General features: G+C 42.3%; 1 protein-coding gene across 1 annotated transcript in view; it reads right to left on the reverse strand.

Annotated features, from left to right (window-relative positions):
- Nucleotides 1-14,282: 14,282 nt before the first annotated feature.
- LOC115145036 (metalloprotease TIKI2-like) overlaps nt 14,283-21,273 on the reverse strand; it is a 107,973-nt gene continuing 100,982 nt past the window's right edge. The window contains 4 exon segments of the mRNA XM_065003081.1: nt 14,283-15,315; nt 15,530-15,570; nt 15,573-15,780; nt 17,633-17,729. Of these exon segments, the coding sequence (XP_064859153.1) occupies nt 15,078-15,315; nt 15,530-15,570; nt 15,573-15,780; nt 17,633-17,729 (584 nt within the window). The 3' untranslated portion in view covers nt 14,283-15,077.

A 21,273-nucleotide genomic window follows, 5' to 3' on the forward strand; every position in this document is an offset into this window, starting at 1 on the left:
GGACAGTCAATGCAATTAGTCTCGAAAGATAAATTCACACACTATGGAGACAGAAGGTATGTAATGTAGCACAATGTTGCGATGTTGTCTTTTGTCACAAAAAAGGGCAGTTTTTTACTACCTGGAAATTGATTTCTTGCGAGGACTTGAGGGGCAGTATTGAGTGACATTTGCAACGGAAGTCCCGCCCTGTGTCTACATCACATCCCTTCAGGTAAAAACACGGAAGAGATGGACGTGCTGCTTACATCCCTGCTCTTGCTGTTCTACCTTCAAGCATCCTTTTTTGTGTGTTTTTTTAATTCAACTTTTGCTATGCGCAATTATGTCTGTCCAGTTTTGAGGAGCGTCTGTGCAAGGAGGTGTGACCTCTACAATTCTTCGATGCAGTTGTATTAGGAGAAGACACAAAAGATTACAGCTGGAGGGAGATATCGCCAAAATTCGAACACCGATGCTGATATCAAAGAAAAATGGAGAGCGATTCAGGACCGGTATGTTCGAAAAAGGTCAACGAAATGGTGTGCGGCTGCTGCCGATGCTCTGACAACCGGGTTGGCTTTGGTGTGCGGCTGCTGCCGATGCTCTGACAACCGGGTTGGCTTTGGTGTGCGGCTGCTGCCGATGCTCTGACAACCGGGTTGGCTTTGGTGTGCGGCTGCTGCCGATGCTCTGACAACCGGGTTGGCTTTGCGTTTACGTGAAACATCATCAGGCAGACACGCTGTACACTGAGAATACAAAACATTAAGAACCTCTGCTCTTTCCATGACATAGACTGACCAGGTGAATCCAGGTGAAAGCTATAATCCCCTATTGATATCACTTGTTAAATCCAGTGTAGATGATGGAGAGGAGACAGGTTAAAGAATGATTTTTAAGCCTTGAGACAATTGAGACATGGATTGTGTATGTGTGCCACTCAGAGGGTGAATGGGCAAGACAAAATATTGAAGTTCCTTTTGAACAGGGTATGGTAGTAGGTGCCAGGCGCACTGGTTTGTGTCAAGAACTGCAACGCTGCTGGGTTTTTCACACTCAACAGTTTCCTGTGCGTATCAAGAAGGGTCCACCACCCAAAGGACTTCCAGCCAACTTGATACAACTGTGGGAAGCATTGGAGTCAACATGGGCCAGCATCTCTGTGGACCACTTTCAATACTTTGTAGATTCCAAGCCCTGACGAATTGAGACCGTTCTGAGGGCAACAGGGGGGGGGAAATAACTTAGGAAGTTATTTCTAATGTTTGGTATACTCCGTGTAGGTACTCTTGTCATGCAGCTGAATCCTTTTGTACAGTATCTGTGTGTGTTCATGATCTTATCTCAGCAGACCTAATTAGCACTTGTGAAATCAGCTCATTCTGGAGGACGATCGTGCCATGCTGACTCTCTGACTCTGAAAATTAATCAGACGATGAGGAAACTCCTGATTTAGGTAAAAACATTTTCATTGAACCAGACATTGTAGAGTCTTCTGATGACAGTGATGGGGAAGAAACAGTGATCAACAGTGTTGTTGTCATGGAAGAAGTTGAAATCAGTGAAAGCGGAGTATGATAGTGTCGTGGAAATTACCACAAGGGACACTTGGAGTCAATCTTAAATTAATCTATCTTTATTAACCGCAAACTGGAGAGGTCACAGTCAAACTTGGACGCATAAAGTACCATTCTGAAGTGAGCTCCTCCGGGGCAGTCTTGTTAGTTCTCTTATATACTGCTTACACAGACAAGTTATATTTGCATGATTTAGTTTATTCATCATTCATAATCAATTAATCATTAACATTTGGTTCATGCATGTAAATGACCAACACCTCACGAGGCTTCTTCTCTCCATGCTGAGACCTTGAAACTGAGATATCCCTTTCGTTCTCCAAACAAGGTTCTTGGCATACTGCCAAATTGCCGATACTGATAGTGAGGATTCCTCCCAGGCACATTCAATCAGTTACTTGCATGAACACAGAAATTGGTTATTAGAACAGCAGAACAGCACAAACATAGAACACAGAAATGGTTATTAGAAAAGCACAAACATAACATTTTCCATCACAATTAGCTAAGGAGATGGAGAACATTCTGGCGTTTGATTGCAAATTGGCAGAGGGAGTTGAAAAGAGAACACAGAAGGTTATTGTATAAAACATCTGTCTCCAGATTACATCTTCAAACTAATGGCAACCATGGCATCTGTGACAGAGAGAGTCTAGCTAGCTACATTTTCAGATATTATACATTACTAATTTAGTCAGAAAGTTGTTTTCATTGCAAGTTAAAGCGTACTGTTAGCTAGCTAGCTAATGTTAGTTTAGTAATATTATTTGTAACTCAGAAAGCCATTTGTATTGCTAGTTATAGCGTAATGTTAGCTAGCAAGCTAACATTGAACCTATTTGGTTAGCTTTAGCTACCTGATTCAGGCATGGTGGCTAGCTATGACCATCGGTTGGGTATTTTCTATGGTGTTTTTCCATATTTCCAGTTGTTTTGAAAGCACCGTTAGGTTAATTGTTTAGCTAGCTACGTGTCTAAACAAAAGACTGCACTTCACCAGATGATTACATTACCTGTCAAGTTAGCCAGATGTGTCTGGGGGTGGTTATCTTGTTATGGCTGCATTCCCACTAACGGGATCGATATGACAACTACCAGTGAAAATAGAGGGTGACAAATTCAAACCACAGAAATCTCATAATTACAATGCATAAAACATACATGTGTCTGGTATCATTTGAAAGGTAATCTTGTTGTTAATCCCACCAAAGTGTCCGATTTCAAATATGCTTTTCAGCAAAAGCACTACAAACGATTATGTTAGGTCTCCACCAAACCACAATAAGCACAGCCATTTTCCAGCGAAACATAGCATTCACAAAAAGCAGAAATAGAGATAAAATTAATCACTAACCTTGAATTATCTTCATCAGATGACACCCATAGGACTTCATGTTACACAATACATGCATGTTTTGTTTGATAAAGTTCATATTTATCTAACAAATTTGAGTTTACATTGGCGTATTAGATTCACTAGTTCCAAAAACATCAAGTCGTTTCAACAGAAATACTCATCCTAAATGTAGATGATAATATAAGTTATACACATGGAATTATAGATATACCTCTCCTTAATGCAACCGCTGTGTCAGATTTTTTTTAAAGTTTACGGAAAAAGCAACCCATGCAATAAGCTGAGACGGAGCTCAGAACAGTAGCCAAATTAGCCGCCATATTGGAGTCAACAGAAACCAGAAAATACATGATAAATGTTTCCTTACCTTTGATGAACTTTATCAGAATGCAGTCCTAGGAATCCCAGGTCCACAATAAATGATTGATTTGTTCGAAACTGTCCGTTATTTATGTCCAATTAGCTATTTTGATAAAAAAATCCAAAGTCACAAAGCGCGTCCACTATAACGTAACAAAATGTCCAAAAGTTCCGTAACAGTCAGTAGAAACATGTCAAACGATGTACTGAATCAATCTTTAGAATGTTGTTTACATATATCTTGAATAACATTCCAACCGGAGAATTAGAATGACTTCAGATGACCGGTGGAACGCAGGTCCTTCCCCTGTGAACACGCATGGTGAAAGCATGGTCAACTGGTGGCAGTGGTGACATTAGAGTCATCAGACAAAGTTCTATTGACTGTTGACATCTAGTGGAAAGCGTAGGAAGTGAAAACTCACCCATATCTCCCTGTAATTTCAATGAGAGCTTGGTTGAAAATCTGCCACCCCCAGAAAAAATACAAACAGGAAGTGGAATTTCTCAGGTTTTTGCCTGCAGTATGAGTTCTGTTATAGTCACAGACATAATTCAAACAGTTTTAGAAACTTCAGAGTGTTTTCTATCCAATACTAATAATAATATGCATATATTAGCAACTGAGACTGAGGAGCTGGCCATTTACAATGGGCACCTTTTCATCCAAGCTACTCAATACTGCCCCTGCAGCCATAAAAGGTGTAGTTTTTCTTTCACATGACCCATCAATTTAGACTAATGTGTCTGGGTAATAATCATCTAATAATTATACAATATTTACCTGAACACTTTCTCTTTTTGATATTGCTACTATGCAAATATGCAAGTAACCATTTCAATGTACTGTCTAGACCTTCTGTATCCTGAGCATGTGATAAATAAACTTATTTGATATTTGAGTGTGTTTACCAGAGAAGATAATATGAAGAACAACATGATCTGCACCAAAGTCTAGGCTAAGGCTTAAGACAGTGTGAATGATGCTGAAAGGGTGTAGACAAAGAAGAGCTCTCCAGTAGGTGTACCAAACTATTCAAAGGCCATTTTCTCAAAAGTGTGGTTAATCCACTTTCAAAGCAGAATTACTTTCCCATTGTTCCTCAACTGCAGTGTATGATATACCACTTTCTAGCTCCGAGCCTGTACTTTTAGTCAATGTAAAAAACACAATTTCAAATGTTGCTACACAGGACCGAATCTAGCCGGTCAGTCAAATGTCTTTGTCTGGTTATTTGTACTTGTGGCAGAAACTATTACTGTTCTGAAAGGTCCTGAACAGTGAAAATCATGTTTTCATCAAATTGGATGATATTTGGATGAAACCAGTTCAAAGTAGGGTGACTGTAGCTGTTACATTGATACAGTTGGATTATAAAGTTACTGGTCCCCGTGTCAAACACTTGGATTCAGGAGGCTTTAAGGCTTTAACCAAAGATTTACTTCTGGCTTTATGCAAAAAGGTGGAAATGTGATACACCAATGGCAGTGTCTTATCATCTTATCCAGTGGTGACCCGTCATTCAGGCAGGGTCCCACCTGTTTTGAGCCAACACATTTTTAGCTTGCCTGTTTTGAATGTTATTTTGGCATTAATACGTGTCACATATCAAATTGCAAACAATGTAAAAAAATATATATATAGTTGAGTTAATAAAGCCGCATACAAACATGGTCTCTTTTTTGTTTTCTTGAGTAAGGCAGCTCCAAAATGCAGGTGTTTCAGCCTAGCTCAGTGCTTTCTGTGGTGGTGCAGAAAATGCAGAAAATACCGAGCGTAGAGCCATAATTGCCTCAGTGTTATGCCAATCATGGGGACACTACGTCACCGTCAAGACTAAGGGTAGACTCAGAAAATTCTAGCCCCTTGGGTGCTGCCATAGAGTTACATTAGAAGTGCCCGTCCAAGAAGGCTCAAGGCCATTGGCCACAGATAAAATGATGTCAAATCACTTTATATCTACAGTAGCTTTGATTGGACAGTCAACATCATACTTTCAAAATTTTAGCGAGCAGTCATCATCATGAATCAAGTCGACAATCTGCTGGCAAATCATTTTTAATCCTTGTCATATGAAGAGAAATAATGAAGAGAAATGACAGATAAAACATTTCAGTGCTCATCGGCCATTGGACATAAACATTCCACAACATTCCACAACATGTTGGAAATCCCAAATTCAACAATGAGTGGTTTGGAAGGAATCAGTGACAGTCGCTATGTGGTCCCAAATCTGGGATTAAGTGGCTCTTTTCCAAGTTTAAAAAGATAAACATTCAACATTGGCCATAATGTCAATTAAGCATGATTTGTGACATGCTCAAAGCAACTGTTAACTCAGAACTGCAAAAACTTGACTCTAGTGATGTCATGACTTCTACCGAAGTCGAAGCCTCTCCTTGTTCGGGCGGTGCTCGGCGGTCGACGTCACCGGTCTTCTAGCCATCATTAATCAATTTTTCATTTTCCATTGGTTTTGTCTTGTCTTCCTACACAACTGGTTTCAATCCCATTCATTACCTGTTGTGTATTTAACCCTCTGTTTCCCCTCATGTCTTTGTCAGAGATGGTTTGTTATTCAGTGTTGTGTTGTTTTTTTGTATTGGTGTGCGAGGGGTCCTCGTACCCACTTTATTTATTGTTACATTTAGTGTTTGGAGTATGTTTTGTTTATTTGTTATTAAATACTCCATTACACTCAGTTTGATTCTCCTGCTCCTGACTTCCCTGCCACATATACACACACGACTCTGACAAGTGAGTTCAAGACAACTGGGAAGTCGGGAATAAACGAGCTCTGACTGGGAAAATACATCTTGGACGGGCATCCAACTCGGAATTGTAAATCCGGCTTTCTAGAGCTACGACCTGAAGATCAATGACGTCATCATGAGTCTTGTTTTTTTTTTCAAAGTTCCCAGTTGTTTTGAAAGCACAAATAAATCCAGACAATGCCAGACTTTGATGACAAAATTTGCACACGAAGGACCGCCGTGCCACCGTCCTTTTCAATTGAAGCATCCTGTCGGGCTGTATCACCGCCTGGTACGGCACCTGCACCTCCCGCAACCGCAAGGCTCTCTAGAGGGTGGTGCGGTCTGCCCAACGCATTACCCGGGGCAAACTACCCACCCTCCAGGACACCTACATCACCCGATGTCACAGGAAGGCCAAAAGAATCATCAAGGACATCAACTACCCGAGCCACTGCTTCTTCACCCCGCTATCATCCAGAAGGCGAGGTCAGTACAGGTGCATCAAAGCTGAGACCGAGAGACTGAAAAACAGCTTCTATCTCAAGGCCATCAGACTGTTAAACAGCCATCACTAGCACATTAGAGGCCTATAGGCATTGACTAGAATTCACTGGCCACTTTAAGGAATGGAACACTAGTCCCTTTAATAATGTTTAAATGTCTGGCATTACTCATCTCATATGTATATACTGTATTCTATACTTTCTATGGTATCTTAGTCACTTAATAATGTTTACATATCTGGCATTACTCATCGCATATGTATATACTGTTTTCTATACAATTCTACGGTATCTCACTTTGTATAGTTTTTTCAAGCATTCAGACGGGAAACAAGTGTTACAAATTGTACGAATCAATGGGTTTTGCACATTGTATTAGGCTCATGGCTCTAATTCTATATTTTTTATGTCAAATGATATCTCACCATTATTTCTCATCTTTATTTCTTTTGAGTGTTCATGTTGATCAATATGTCGGCTATGCTGGGCTATTGTAAAAATATCAAATAAATGTATGATCAATATATACAATTCTGAACATATTGTCATTTACAGTGCATTCGGAAAGTATTCAGACCCCTTGACATTTTTTTACGGAACAGTCTTATTCTAGAATTTATTAAATTGTTTTTTCCCCTACACCCAATACCCCATAATGACAAAGCAAAAACATGTTTTTAGAATTTTTTCAAATGTATAATAAAATGTAAACTGAAATATCACATTTATCACAAGTATTCAGACCTTTTACTCAGTACTTTGTTGAAGCACCTTTGGCAGTGATTACAGCCTCGAGTGTTCTTGGGTATGACGCTACAACCTTGGCACATCTGTATTTGGGGAGTTTCTCCAATTCTTCTCTGCAGATCCTCTCAAGCTCTGCCTGGTTGGACGGGGAGCGTCACTGCACAGCTATTTTCAGGTCTCTCCAGAAATGTTTGATCGAGTTCAAGTCCAGGCTCTGGTTGAGCCACTCAAGGACATTCAGGGCCTTCTCTTGAAGCCACTGCTGCATTGTCTTGGCTGTGTGCTTATGGTCGTTGTCCTGTTGGAAGGTGAACCTTCGCCCCAGTCTGAGGTCCTGAGCGCTCTGCAGCAGGTTTTCGTCAAGGATCTCTCTGTACTTTGCTCGGTTCATCTTTCCCTCGATCCTGACTAGTCTCCCAGTTCCTGCTGCTGAAAAACATCCCCATCAGCATGATGCTGTCACCACTATGCTTCACTGTAGGATATGTGCCAGGTTTCCTCCAGACATGACACATGGCATTCAGGCCAAAGAGTTCAATCTTGGTTTCATCCAAGCAGGCTGTCATGTGCCTTTTACTGAGGAATGGCTTCCATCTGGCCACTTTACCATAAAGGCCTGATTGGTGGAGTGCTGCAGAGGTGGTTGTCCTTCTGGAAGGAGTCTCCCATCTCCACAGAGGCACTCTTGAGCTCTTTCAGAGAGACAATCAGGTTCTTGGTTACCTCCCTGACCAAGGCCTTTCTCCCTTGACTGCTCAGTTTGGCCAGGCGGCCAGCTCTAGGAAGAGTCTTGGTGGTTCCAAACTTCTTCCATTTAAGAATGATGGAGGCCACTGTGTTGTTGGGGACCTTCAATGTTGCTTAAAAATGTTGGTACCCTTTCCCAGATCTGTGCCTCGACACAATCCTGTCTCGGTGTGTGCCTTTCCAAATCATGTCCTCCAATTAATTGAATTTACCACAGATGGACTCCAGGAAACATCTTAAGGATGATCAATGGAAACAGGATGCACCTGAGTTCGATTTCGAGTCTCATAGCAAAGGGTCTGAATACTTATATATAAGGTATCTCAATTTTTTTGTAGATATTTATTTTCTTTTTTTAAACATTTGCAAACATTTCTAAACCTATTTTCGCTTTGTCACTATGGAGTATTTGTGTAGATTGATGAGGGAAAATGTTTATTTAATACATTTTAGAATAAGACTATTACATACTGTAACAAAATGTGGAAAAAGTCAAGGGGCCTGAATACTTTCCGGATGCACTGTATAATGCTAATACAGAGGTACCAATAACTTGTCCATTACACTTATTGTATGCTGTTTTCATGTACATTCCCTTATGTCTAACCCTCTAAGGTGACTCAGGCTTTACTAATCATGATCTGCTGGATATCAGACAAACAGCAGCAACGCACTATTGCATTTCTGTAGTTTTGTAACTCTTGGACATCAGACAAACAGCAGCAACACACTTGCATTCTGTAGTTTGTAACTAGTTACAAAATTATTCATGATGATGTCCAACAGTTCATGATTAGCTCTGTTGACCATGAGAGCATTTTGCACAGAAAAAAACAAAACATTTTTCAAACGCAATTTTCTTGTCTGCTTGTTTTAGTCAATTACAAAACTACATTTAAGAAAAGTGACTTCAACTTTGCCTGCTCCCTAGCGTTCTCACTTGTGTAGCCAGTGTTGTAAAGTACTTAAAAGTACTACTTAAGTCGTTTTTTTTGGAGTATCTGGACATTACTTTACTATTTATATTTTTGACTTTTGACTTTTACTTCACTACATTCCTGAAGAAAATGATGTACTTTTCACTCCATGCATTTTCCCTGACACCCAAAACTACTTTTTGAATGCTTTGCAGGACAGAACAACAGTCACCCCTATAGTTTGTAAATGATGTCTGAGTGTTGGAGCGTGCCTATTGCTATCCGTTAAAAATAAATAAAATTGTGCCATCTGGTTTGCTTATTATAGGAAATAATAAAGAGAAGAACCTACTTGGAAACAGCGTCCCCACATTTCCCACTCTCCCACACCGAATTGCCTGAAGCCACAGGGCTCTTCTCGCTGGCTCTATTTTCCCTATGTGGGAGAATTGTGAACCAATTCGGGATTTTTGAACTGGCTACATGTACATTGAACAACACAGCAGCTTTTCGGCATGTTTTGTCATTTATGTAGAACAAAAAATTGACAATGAAGTTCCCTCTTTTACAATATGGTTCAATGGGAAAGAATGTTTTTTTTTATGGCCGTGGTCGAGGGGAATTTCTTATTATTTAGTGAATGTTGACTGGGACTATTGTTTACCTTGTTACCTGGCAATGACCACAAGGGCATTTCAAAGAGCTGTCAGTCAAGGTGAGCTCAGGAATATAAACTCCCTGCCCACTCAGCCTGTTCTTTCAGTCTTCCTGATTGTTTGAGAAGAGAAAAGGTACAATTTCTTCAATTCTGAGCATTTCATTAGCGTAAAAAATATTATGGGTTAGGTTTTGGTCATTAAAGGCTATTTTTACTTGGGAAATAGGATGAATGAGCGGGACCTTTAATCAGCCACTCTGTAAACCGATCTGGTCTCAGAGCATTTCGTATTATTCTGTACATAAATCCAAGACACTCCATGTAGTATATGTTACATTTCATATGGTTACATAAGACAGATGGTTACTTAAAGTGAAAGGAGGGTGGTTGGTCAGGGTGGATTAGTTGGCGTATAACGTGACCGTCAGCAACCCGAATGTTGCAAGTTTGAATCTCATCAAAGAAGTTTAACATGTTAGCTAATTAGCAACTTTTCAACTACTTACTACTTTTTAGCTACTTGGCAACTACTTAGCATGTTAGCTAACCCTTCCCCTAACCCTAACCGTAAGCCTTTTAGCTATCCCTTCCCTTTAACCTAACTCCTAAACTTAACCCTAACCTTCACCCTAACCCCTAGCCTAGCTAACGCCAGCAAGCGAGAATTCGTAACATATATGTTTTGCAAATTCGTAACCATACGGTATTATACGTTTCGTAAAAGGACAGACCCCCAAGACATTAACCTCACCTACATAGCTCATGTACAAAGCAATACAAGCTTACTCAACCTGCTCAGAGCATTTTGTATTGTTCTGCATGCAAATCTGAGACAATCCATTTAGTATGATATGTATTTATTTGTGGATGTTCATTCCCCATTTCGTATAATATGTTACATATTACAATGTATTATTTGTTACGAATTTTTTAAATGTATATGTTATGAATTATAGCTAGGGGACTAGGTGGCTAAAGTTAGCTAGACTAGGGGTTAGGGGTTAAGTTTAAGAGTTAGTCTAAAGGGTTATTGTCACGACTTCCGCCGAAGTTGGTGCCTCTCCTTGTTCGGGCGGCGTCACCGGCTTTTTAGCTGCCACCGATCTACGTTTCTTTTCCATTTGTTTTGTCTTGATTGTACACACCTGGTTCGTTCCCATTATGATAATATTATTTCCCTATTTAACCCTCTGGTTCCCATGATGTTTTGTGCGTGATTGTTCCTTGTCTAGTGTTATCAGTCTTCTGTGTTATGGTGTGTTTTCCCTGCGTGGAATTTATGGTTGATTATTTTCTGAGTAAAGTACGTTATTTTACTCAGTTCTGTGTCCTGCGCCTGACTCAGTACTCACCTCTGCATACTGATACATGACAGTTATTGTGTGGTGCGGCAAAACGGCACAATTTTTAAAGTGGCCTTGTATTGTCCCCAGCACAAGGCGCACCTATGCAATGGCCATGCTGTTTAATCAGCTCCTTGATATGCCACATCTGTCAGGTGGATATATTATCTTGGAAAAAGAGAAATGCTTACTAACAGGGATATAAACAAATTTGTGCACAAAATTTGAGAGAAATACACTTTTTCTGGGATTTTTTATTTCAGCTCATGAAACATGGGACCAACACTTTACATGTTGCTTTATATATTTGTTTGGTGTACAAGGGGATTCAATTTTAAATGAGAACATACAGTAATTGTTGTTTGTCTTTAGTGTATTTCCCTTCCTTTCAATCCATATCCACAATTTACAAACCATAATGTTCATAGAAATCAATACCATTTTGCTTCTAAGGTCCTTGATGGAAGACCTTGGACTGGATAACAATCCCTTTCTTATCTCTCTTGTCCATCTTTCTGCTTTCAATGGTTTCCTAAGAGCACCTAAAGGCTCTCACAAGGCAAACATGCCACTAAGCTTTTCAGTTGTATTTTTTGAAATCCTTTTACAAGAGGTGATTTTTAACAACTTCCTTATCCCCCTCCAGTCAGGTCAACTCAGTCTGGTGCCTGATCCACTGCTGTCGACCTCGGCCCGGCACCGGCGAGCCTTAACCTTGGATCCCCCCCAACCCTCCAGGAGGCGTGTGGATAGGGGGAGTGGGGCTAAGGCCTGAGGTGTGTGGAGAAAGCAAGGACCTGCCACATTATATGCTTTAACATGACTGGCAAATCCACCGCGGTTAAACAAACTTAACCTTCATTTGTGAAACGGTGCAAATCAAAGGGCAAAAAAGGACTTGTGCTGGTAATTACCGCTGGGGGAGAGCAACAGGGGATTCAGGGATGGAGGAAGGAGAGAGGTGAGCGCCGGGAGATAGAGAGGGGAGAATACAAAAAGAAGGGGAATCATTTAAGGAGAAGACGCATTTGTAATGAGTTTGCCCAGAAATGGATTTTCCGCTGTAATCTTTTATTTATATGCAGGCTGGTCTCCCTCCCCGGCAGTGTGAGGGTCAGTCCTCTGTGAACCCTGTCAGGACCCCACTCCGTCAAACACCCAAAGACCAGGGAAAATGGTATTTTAGCAAAGGCAAACATTGTCCTGTCTTGGCTTAAGGGGCGAAATAGCTGTTTATTTTAAAAAAACTTGTTCCCCTCTATCCATCATGCCAGAAAGTCTGTCAGGAGGAAGGAAGACAGGAGCAAATTGAAATTGGAACTAAGTTTAGACAGTTATCATCATAATTATCCAATTAATATTAATGGAGTAGAGTGTCGTTAGAGCATCTCAATTAGGCAGAGGGTATTTGGTTAGCAAGCAACCACCAGCAGAACAATTTGGAGGAATGGCTGTGTATGGTAGAATGCAGTACTACTTGTGAAGGAGTGGCTTTCACTAAACATTCACACTGTTTTACTTGATTTATATTATTACTATTGGCAATTGTAATTTATTGAGGGAGTTGTGATTGCGTTTGGTATATTTCATCTTCCGTAAATTAATAACTTTTATAGGTGTCTCTGAGGAATGAGATGTTCAATCTTAAAGGGATTGTTTATATTAGGCTACATATTTTGATTGTCTCAGACGGAATGGAATAGATGGATCATACACAGGTCATAATTACTGAGCTCATTAAATGTGTTAGGTTTGTGTCCACGGTGGTGAGCCACTATTTCAGCCAGCCAATGTTCTTCTGCGCATTAGAATGATGAAATAGATTGCATACGCCTATAAATAGATCACATATAGGTGATCCAATATCTAGCTATATTACTCAGTATCCCAACATAATAAACACATTCAACATTGAATGGCTTTTGTTGCTCTGACTTCTTCGGTTTATTTAGTGGATCCATATTTCCAGTAGGTCTAAATACAGGACATGTGGGTCTGGCGTTTTTCTTCCATCCACTGCAAGGTTCTGTGTGTCCGGTTCATTAAACGCAGACGGTGTCCAGGACTAGAGGAACATCCAGCAACATGCATTAGTCATATCTGTCAACGTGGATTTCGGAAAGGAGTGAATGCGTGACAATAACTGAATGAAAATGAGAATGAACAAATGCATAAATAAATATTTTCCATATGAATATAAGATTTGCCTACATAAGGGTGTGTAACATTTTTTACTATGCCATTAGAAGCAGAACTATCTTTGGTTCTGCTCACACAATTCATTCATCTCTCTTTAGGCTACTGTATGATGCTAGCTCACATTAGGCATCATTATTCAGAAACCTGTCAGATTTGATGTGAAGTGTTTACTTGAGAAATAATGACCCATTTGTATTATTCCGTGCATAAAAAGAAATGCAACGACTAAAGTCATTTAAATAGCTGTAGGCCTACTCTGATAGATTCATAATAGAATAGGCCTAGGATTACTAGGCTAAACACCGACAAGTTCTAGCCTTGTTTTGTCACCCAACCTGAAAACATTGCATTTCGTGATTTACGTCAGGCCAACTGTGGATTTTCAATAGAGTAGACCTATATTTCGAATTTAGTACATATAAACTGTAGGCCAACATAAACCAAGTACATTTGACCACTGAAATATTTTAGTTTTGTTTAACCAAATTACAGCAGTGTAAATATATAAAGCTATTGGTCTATAATTGGTATGAATTTAAGACACTGAATATGGGATTAAATACAATTATATGGCACAGGTGAAAATACCCCAATCCTAGTTTCTAGTTTTCAAAGTAGATTATTCTATAAACTAAGCAGTCTATTTGAGTTCTTGGCATGGTAAACTCACTATCATCTCCCGCATGTTGTAGACTTGGCCTGCTGCAGAAAAGAAGCAACACATAGATTTTTGTGCTGAAAACTACGCTGGCGGAAATTATACATAACCAACAATTGTAGTATATGAAAGCCAACAAGAGCATTACTGAAAGAGATGGAAGTAAGCAGAGGTGCCACAGTACCATGGGCTATTGTTTTGGTTTCATATTTGAGTTTGAGCGTTTCGTGTGATTTGTTTTCTTGTGTGAGCCACCATTGCCACCTGGTGGGGAAAGTAGCACCAGCGTAACTTGATGACCAAACCCCTGCATACCCATTGAAACCAGTAGAGGGCCGAGTGAATTCATTTAGAGAATTCCACCTCTAGATGTTCTGCACGTCTGACCTTTACATTATTGCACTCAATATGTTCGAAATAAAATACTAACTTGCATTCAAATGGACAAGTAGGCCGAGAGAAAAATGCAGCCCAAGGTAAGGGAATTTCCAAAAGTTTATTTTTCAGTAATGATCAAATGCAATAAAATATACTCTTAGAGAAATAATAAATATACAATTATTTTTTTTATAAACAAAATGCACAATTTACAAAAACTTCCACTGTGTGCCTCGTCCTATGTCTATTAGATATTAGACCTTATTACAGTTATAGCTGTTAATATTGTCATTAGTATGTCTATCATCATTAATATCAATATTATTCATAATAATATTTAATTTAAGGTGGTTTGACACCTCTCTAGACTCCTCTGAGAGTTCCAGACCTTGTGCTATACTCATTATTCTATCATATTTTTTTCTTGAGGTTTAAAGACTCAGCCTCTACAACTGACAACTTCATAATATAGATGCCATATAGTATCTTCCATTAGATGTCTGATAGACCGTTCATCCATTTTATCATGGGTAAAAGCTTATTCCACACAGTGTGAGTTTAAATAACTTTTCACAGACTGTTGCATCTCCCTTCACAGAAGCCTGAAGACGGACCGGTCTGTCTCAGAGGTCCCTGTCTGTCTGTCTGTCGGTCGGGTCGGGTCTGGTCTGGTGTCCCCAACCCTCATATCCATATCCTGTGAATGTGCAAATGTTCTAATGATCTGTGTAATGTATGTTCCATGCCCATAGCAGTTAATATCCACCTCCAGTTCCCGTTTGCAGAATCTTTATATGTAGATCTTTGTATGTTCTAGGATTATGGCACATAACAATGCTCACTCAGGTATGGAGACAGTCAGTGTGTGTGTGTGGAGAGAGCTCCACTGTGTGGTCAGGAGGTGAACAGCAGGTAAGTGATAAGCAATGTTAGCAGGTAGGTGAGAGAGTGGGTGGTGCCAGTGTTGGGCTGGGCTGAGCTGGGGGTGGGCAGGGCAGAGGGGGAAGCCTTGCTGGGGGCCTTCATGGAGGGGTAGAGGTCTGCCCTCCTGCGCTGCTCTTGGTGGGTGAGGGCGGGCTCCACTGTCACGTAGCCATTGGTTATCCTCACATTAGGCTGAGGAGGTGTGGTGCTGGAGGGTGAGAACCAGATTAGTCAGGTTAACTGGAACACTGCGGTAGTTTCTGACAGATCTTGTTACTGTCTCTCGCTGTGTGAGTGCTCATCCTGTCCTATGAGTGTGCAGTTGCACTGTCTGCTTCTCTTCATGTTATGATACTCTTTGTTGCCATTGGCTTGTTTCAATACAGAGCTAGAGACAGTGTGTGTGTTTGTTCTCCTCTCACCTGTCACCAATGCGGACCCACAGGTCACTGAAGAGGCGGGGCGGCTGTGACCACGGTGGGCCTTCCGGGGGCGCTTGTGTCTCCCAAACTCCTCCAGCTGGCTCAGGCTGTCTGGCAGCAGCATGTGGGGCAGCTCCTCATCCTCCAGCCCCTCCAGCCCATCATCCAGGTCTGAGGGACTGGTCACCCAGTCAGACGGAGAGACTGTACCCGCATCGGAGCCCCCATCGCTGGGGCTTTCTGTTGGTTCTCTGTGGGACAAAGAACTATGCTTATTAAATATTAGAACATTGTGATATAGACCTGGATGTATGTTCCCTCGTCACTAGAATAGATGAAAGATAACAGAATAATGTTGGTGAGTAGTTTATTTATGTTATGTAATATATTTTAGGGAGGTTCTCCTTCGAGGTTGTGTGTGAATGTGAAATGGTGCGTGGTTTAAGGTGACCTGACCACCACGGTTCTCTCCAGCCTACCTATAGGCTCCAAAGGGCTTTGAACTTCCAACAGGGACACAATGTCCTCTGTGCTTGTAAAGAGTTTACTGAGTATCTAAATCTGCCACAAGGGAGGAAGCTGTAACCCCTATGACCACCCTGACAACTCAATACCTTAGAAATGTATCCTTACCATATTCATTTGCTTGAAGTAGTCAAGGATGTAACACGGTCAGATAGGGCAAAGTAAGGTTTCCGTTACATTGCTTTGATCAACACCGTCATACGAGAGCAGGAAAGGAGGATACATTTCAAAAGCATTGGAACTTGGTCCTACACTAATCCACATTCCTTACCTGTCATTTATGCCACTTCCTTCCCTATCTGATTACCGGTAGTTGCCTGTAGGCATAGATCTAGGATCAGAAAACACTCTAATTGACCTTAACGTTTAGGCGCAACTTCTGCCTACTATGCATATGAAGGGTCATATTGCTTTCCTGTCAGTAAACACCCTGGAGGTTTGACCTCCCAATGAGGCCCCAGATCCAGACCACACACTGTTCAGCTCTGTGTTAGCCAGTATTACACTGCCTACAGATGCTGGCTGCTGTGGGCTACAGCCACTCTACACTGAGTCACTTTGCTTTGGTTCCTTTTGTCATAATCTCTCTATTGAGCAGAAAACACATGATGCCTCTGGGTGCAGGCCCAGTTTTGAGGTTTACACTTCATAACCTCCGGAAAAGCTTCCTGCCACATTGTATTGTTGTCAGCTCATATCAGAGAGCACAAAGTGTTTGGAGCAGTTTTGTGTGTTTTTCGACCACAATCAGTCAGTCCACAATCAGTCAGCTTTTAAAGCAGAAGTGTTGTGGCCCGCAGCTCGGCTGAGGCTGGGCCTGGGCCTGCTCTGTGTATGAGCCAGGGAGGAATGGTTTTGTTACAGCTGTAATTCGCAGTGAAGGAAGTGAGTTTGTAAAAGCAGTGGATGGAGGAGATGTTTTACTGTTGCTCTGCTTTATGTGATTTCCCTTGTTGTTCCTCATTTGTCCATTTTCACCCTGGTTCCAGTGAGTGCTGCAACCATTAGCACTGCTATTTTAATGGGCCCAACCTGCACGGGCCTTAGATCAACCCCCCAGGTCCTGCTGCTGCTTGCAGGGTGATAGGGAGCCTGTCCCAGCATGTGGGGTGTTCAGGGGTGGGAAAGTTCACTGGGGAGACTGGGGACTGGTTTCCATGAGGAGATGCAGCACCCCTCTTCAGGAGGCAGATGGTTGAGGCTCTTTCTGTGAGGTGGCCATGCCAAGGGGCTGCTGGGAGCGGGCTGGCCTACCTTTCACAGCTGGCGGGGGGAGAGGGAGAGATGGGGGAATCAAAGGATTCCTACATAGTGGAGATCTGGTTGTAAAGGTGTACTACATGTACTGAAGCATGTGTGCTACATTTAGCACATCTATGTGGTGTCAATTAGTACATGTCATGTGTTTCTGCTCTGGAGTGAATACGGTTGATGTGGTATCGTAAACTTCCGTGGTAAATCTGAGACTGTGTGTTTGTGACTGTGTGTTTGTGCCCAATGCCCATACACATGTCAATGTGTGTGCATGTGTTTTGGTTGTGGCCCTACGGTGTGGGCGGGGAGTGTCTCTGTACTCACTCTGTGATTGGTTCCTGGTAGTGTGATGGTGCGTGCACCACCTTGTAGCCCTCCTGTCTCAGGATGTCCAACACACTGTGGTTCCCCAGGAAGTGACCTAACAGGAAACACAACAGGTCAGTTCACATCTCAAATAATGCTGTACATGATAGACAGGGCCAAGAGTTTTCCCTGATCAGGCCATGTGGTCCAGAAAATGTATTCTCCTTAGTCATGATGACAGGCTACAAGATAGTCTCTAGTCTAAAACAGAGGTCTGAAGAGACAGGAATACAGGGGTTATCCTGCCGAGAGTACTTTGTGAACCGACTGCAAACCAATTTCACATGTAGAATATCACAAAAATGTCGGTAGTCAGACGCCAACAGCTCGCTGAATGATTGGTAGATGAATTGGAGATCCACATTTGGTCCAATGTGTTCAACCGTTTAAGGTGGCAGACGGGCCATCCTTAGTTCCTAACATATACTGACCCTTGATCTTTCTCTGCACTTGTTCCTATGTACTGACCCTTATTGACCCCATATTGTAGTGCACTCTGCTCCTGGCCCCCTTCCCCAAACCCCTTGTTTTTTTCTGATTCCTTCATTCTGACATCAAACAGACAGGTCCCAGCCACACACTGATGAAAGCAGTTTTATTCCTCACTACCGTGAATAATCCCAGGTGTCACTCAACCCAGTAATACGGCCTAATGCTCTCTGACATCACCCACCCCCCCAGCACGCTCCCCCAGCTTATTAACAGCACGCTGGCAATCTTCAAGGGCCCTAGCTCGCCTGCTTTCCCGAACCTCTATTTTATTATTATGATTTTTCTGATCATTCCTGAGGGGAGAAAAGGCGGCGCTACACTTTCTTGGCGGCGGAGTTCAAAGACTGCGTGGGGATTGGCAGGGGAGGGAGGAGAGGCTACCGCCGAGTGTCGGTCAGATCAGACGGCCAGATTACAGCACTCTCCCTCCCTCCACCACACCAAGCCCCTCCAGAGAAGAGAGAAGAGGAGGGGACAGACACCCTATTGAGGGGCCCAGACTACTCCTCTCCTCTTTGACTTATTTCTCCTCACCCCTCCTCTCCTCTCTTCACGTCTCTCCTCTTGCCTTCTCTCTTCCCTCTACTCTCCACTCCTCCTTTCTACTCCTTTCTTCCTCTCTCCTATCCTCTCCTGCCCCCTCCACAGCAGAAGGCTGCTCCCAGAATGGCAGATTCAATGACCCCCATGTCTTTGTCGAGCAGATATTTCATTCATTTCAGCTATGAAGCCCTTTTACGGTCAGTGAAAAAAGTCCTGTGCATTCCGTCTGTTAGGTCAAGCTGTCTGTTTGACGTCTTGTTTATTTTCTCACTTTTAGATAGTGTGTAAGTGTGTGTGAAGGGGCCTGCATATGTGTGTATGGTCATCTCCCTAACGAGACACCAAACAGCCACAGAGATCAGGACTGTAGCCAGGAACAAACGCCTGCTACAGGGGGCCAAGTGCACCCTCCCGTCTGTCTGGTCTGACCTGTCGCTCAGAGTGAATGTGTGTATTCACTGTCTGTGGTCAGACTGTTTCTGACTCAAGAGACCATTAGAGGAGGTCGAAGATACATTTCTGATATCTTGCGTTCCTCTCTCTTTCTTGATTTGTGAGGGCGCTGTCACCTATCCCCTGTTTGATCCGGAGCCTGGCGCCTTTGGTACCCTGATCCAGCTATAAAGCATGTGTGAACCCCAAATGAACCCTGGCTAAAATTAATCCTGGACCTGCGTGTGTAAAGGTTCCAAAATCTGTGACCAGGTATTGTGACACGACAGCGGAAGTTGGCGTGGAACTTTATGTCCGTTGTAAACAGGCAAGCTTCCTAACGCCACGCAGAGTGTGTGCCGCGCAAATCACCCCGTGAAATGGTTATTTTCAGGTCTTATGAAAGCAAAACATATTCTGTAGAATTTTCACAAACGATCCAAGAAATCAAACCAGGTTACCAAATGTGAAACACCTTCAATCCCTCACCCACACCCAAAACATCTACACAAATAAACACCCATACACAAACAAAGAAATACACCTGCACCACACACCAACACACACATTTAGTAGCCACACACATCCCTCTAAAAGTATAAGTAGATCCTCCTCCCTGTAAACAGACTTATGTGGCCCTACTCGGCCAGCCAGTGTGTTTATTTGGTGGCCACACTGATGATTTAGACCACTGATGATTTAGACCACTGATGATTTAGACCACTGATGATTTAGACCACTGATGATTTAGACCACTGATGATTTAGACCACTGAGGATTTAGATCACTGATGATTTAGATCACTGAGGATTTAGATCACTGTAAACAAAGTGGTGCTAAGAAGCAGTAAAAGAGAGGCAGGCGGCTCATAGGGCAAACCCAAAACAAATCCATTATGGTCTTAATGAGAGAGAAGTCCTGCCTTCTTATGGTTCTAATAGCTCTTTCCTGCCCTGCCCTGCCTGCTGTTGTGCCACTGGTCAGGGTAGACTGGAAAATCCTGGGCTACAAACACACTCCTACCAGGGAGTTCCTCCTCAATCCAGAGTTAATTACTTTTCTACAGTAGCTTCCCATCTCTCCCTTCCAAAATATGCCCCCTCCCTCCCTCATTCTTTCTTTCTATCTCTCTCCTAATCTCTCTGTATCTATTTTCCTCTATATTTTTCTTTCTCTCTCTCTCCCCATCCCTCTCTCCTCTATAGTAGCGTGTGTCTGGTTGCCACCCAGGCTGAGGGGTTTGTGGGGTCAGCACCTTATTACTCACACCGCCTGTCCTCACTTGCACCCCTCCTTCCCTTCACCCCTTTCTCCATTCATTTACCCATCCCTGCTTCTACCCATCCCTGCACCCTGTCAATATAATCAAGCAATGCTGGATGAGGAGAGGATATAGAGGTAATCCCTATAACAGAGGTCGGCAACAGGCAACAAAACAAGTGTTTTTTTAAGTTTAAAAAATAAAGATAAAGATAATGCTTTTGGGCTTATTTGTTGTCAATGTTCATTGTCCAAATTATAATAACCCCCCCCAGACCATCCACAGCTGAATCTAGTTTAGGCATTAACTCCAAATTGTAAAGTTAGGCATTAACTCTGAATGGTTAAGGTCAGGGCTACTTCTAATTCCCTCTCCTCCCGGAGGAACTTGGCTCTAGGACCATGCCTAAGGACTACCTGACCTGATGACTCCTAGCTGTCCCCAGTCCACCTGGTCGTCCTGCTGCTCCAGTTTCAACTGTTCTGCGGTTATGGAATCCTGTGCTACCTTGTCCCAGAGCTGCTGTTTTTGACTCACTCTCTCTCTCTCTCTCTCTCTCTCTCTCTCTCTCTCTCTCTCTCTCTCTCTCTCTCTCATATCTGCTGTATGCTCAGCTATGAAAAGCCAACTGACATTTACTCCTGAAGTACTGACCTATTGCACCCTACAACCACAGATTATTATTTAACCCTGCTGGTCATTATGAACGTTTGAACATCTTGAAAACAATCTGGCCTTAATGGCCATGTACTGTTATAATCTCCACCTCGCACAGCCAGCAGAGGACTGGCGACCCCTCAGAGCCTGGTTCTTCCTATGTTCCTGCCTTTCTAGGGAGTTTTTCATTGCCACCATGTTTCTGTATGTAAAT

This window comes from Oncorhynchus nerka, linkage group LG17, assembly GCF_034236695.1.
Source record: "Oncorhynchus nerka isolate Pitt River linkage group LG17, Oner_Uvic_2.0, whole genome shotgun sequence".
Classification (NCBI taxonomy): domain Eukaryota; kingdom Metazoa; phylum Chordata; class Actinopteri; order Salmoniformes; family Salmonidae; genus Oncorhynchus; species Oncorhynchus nerka.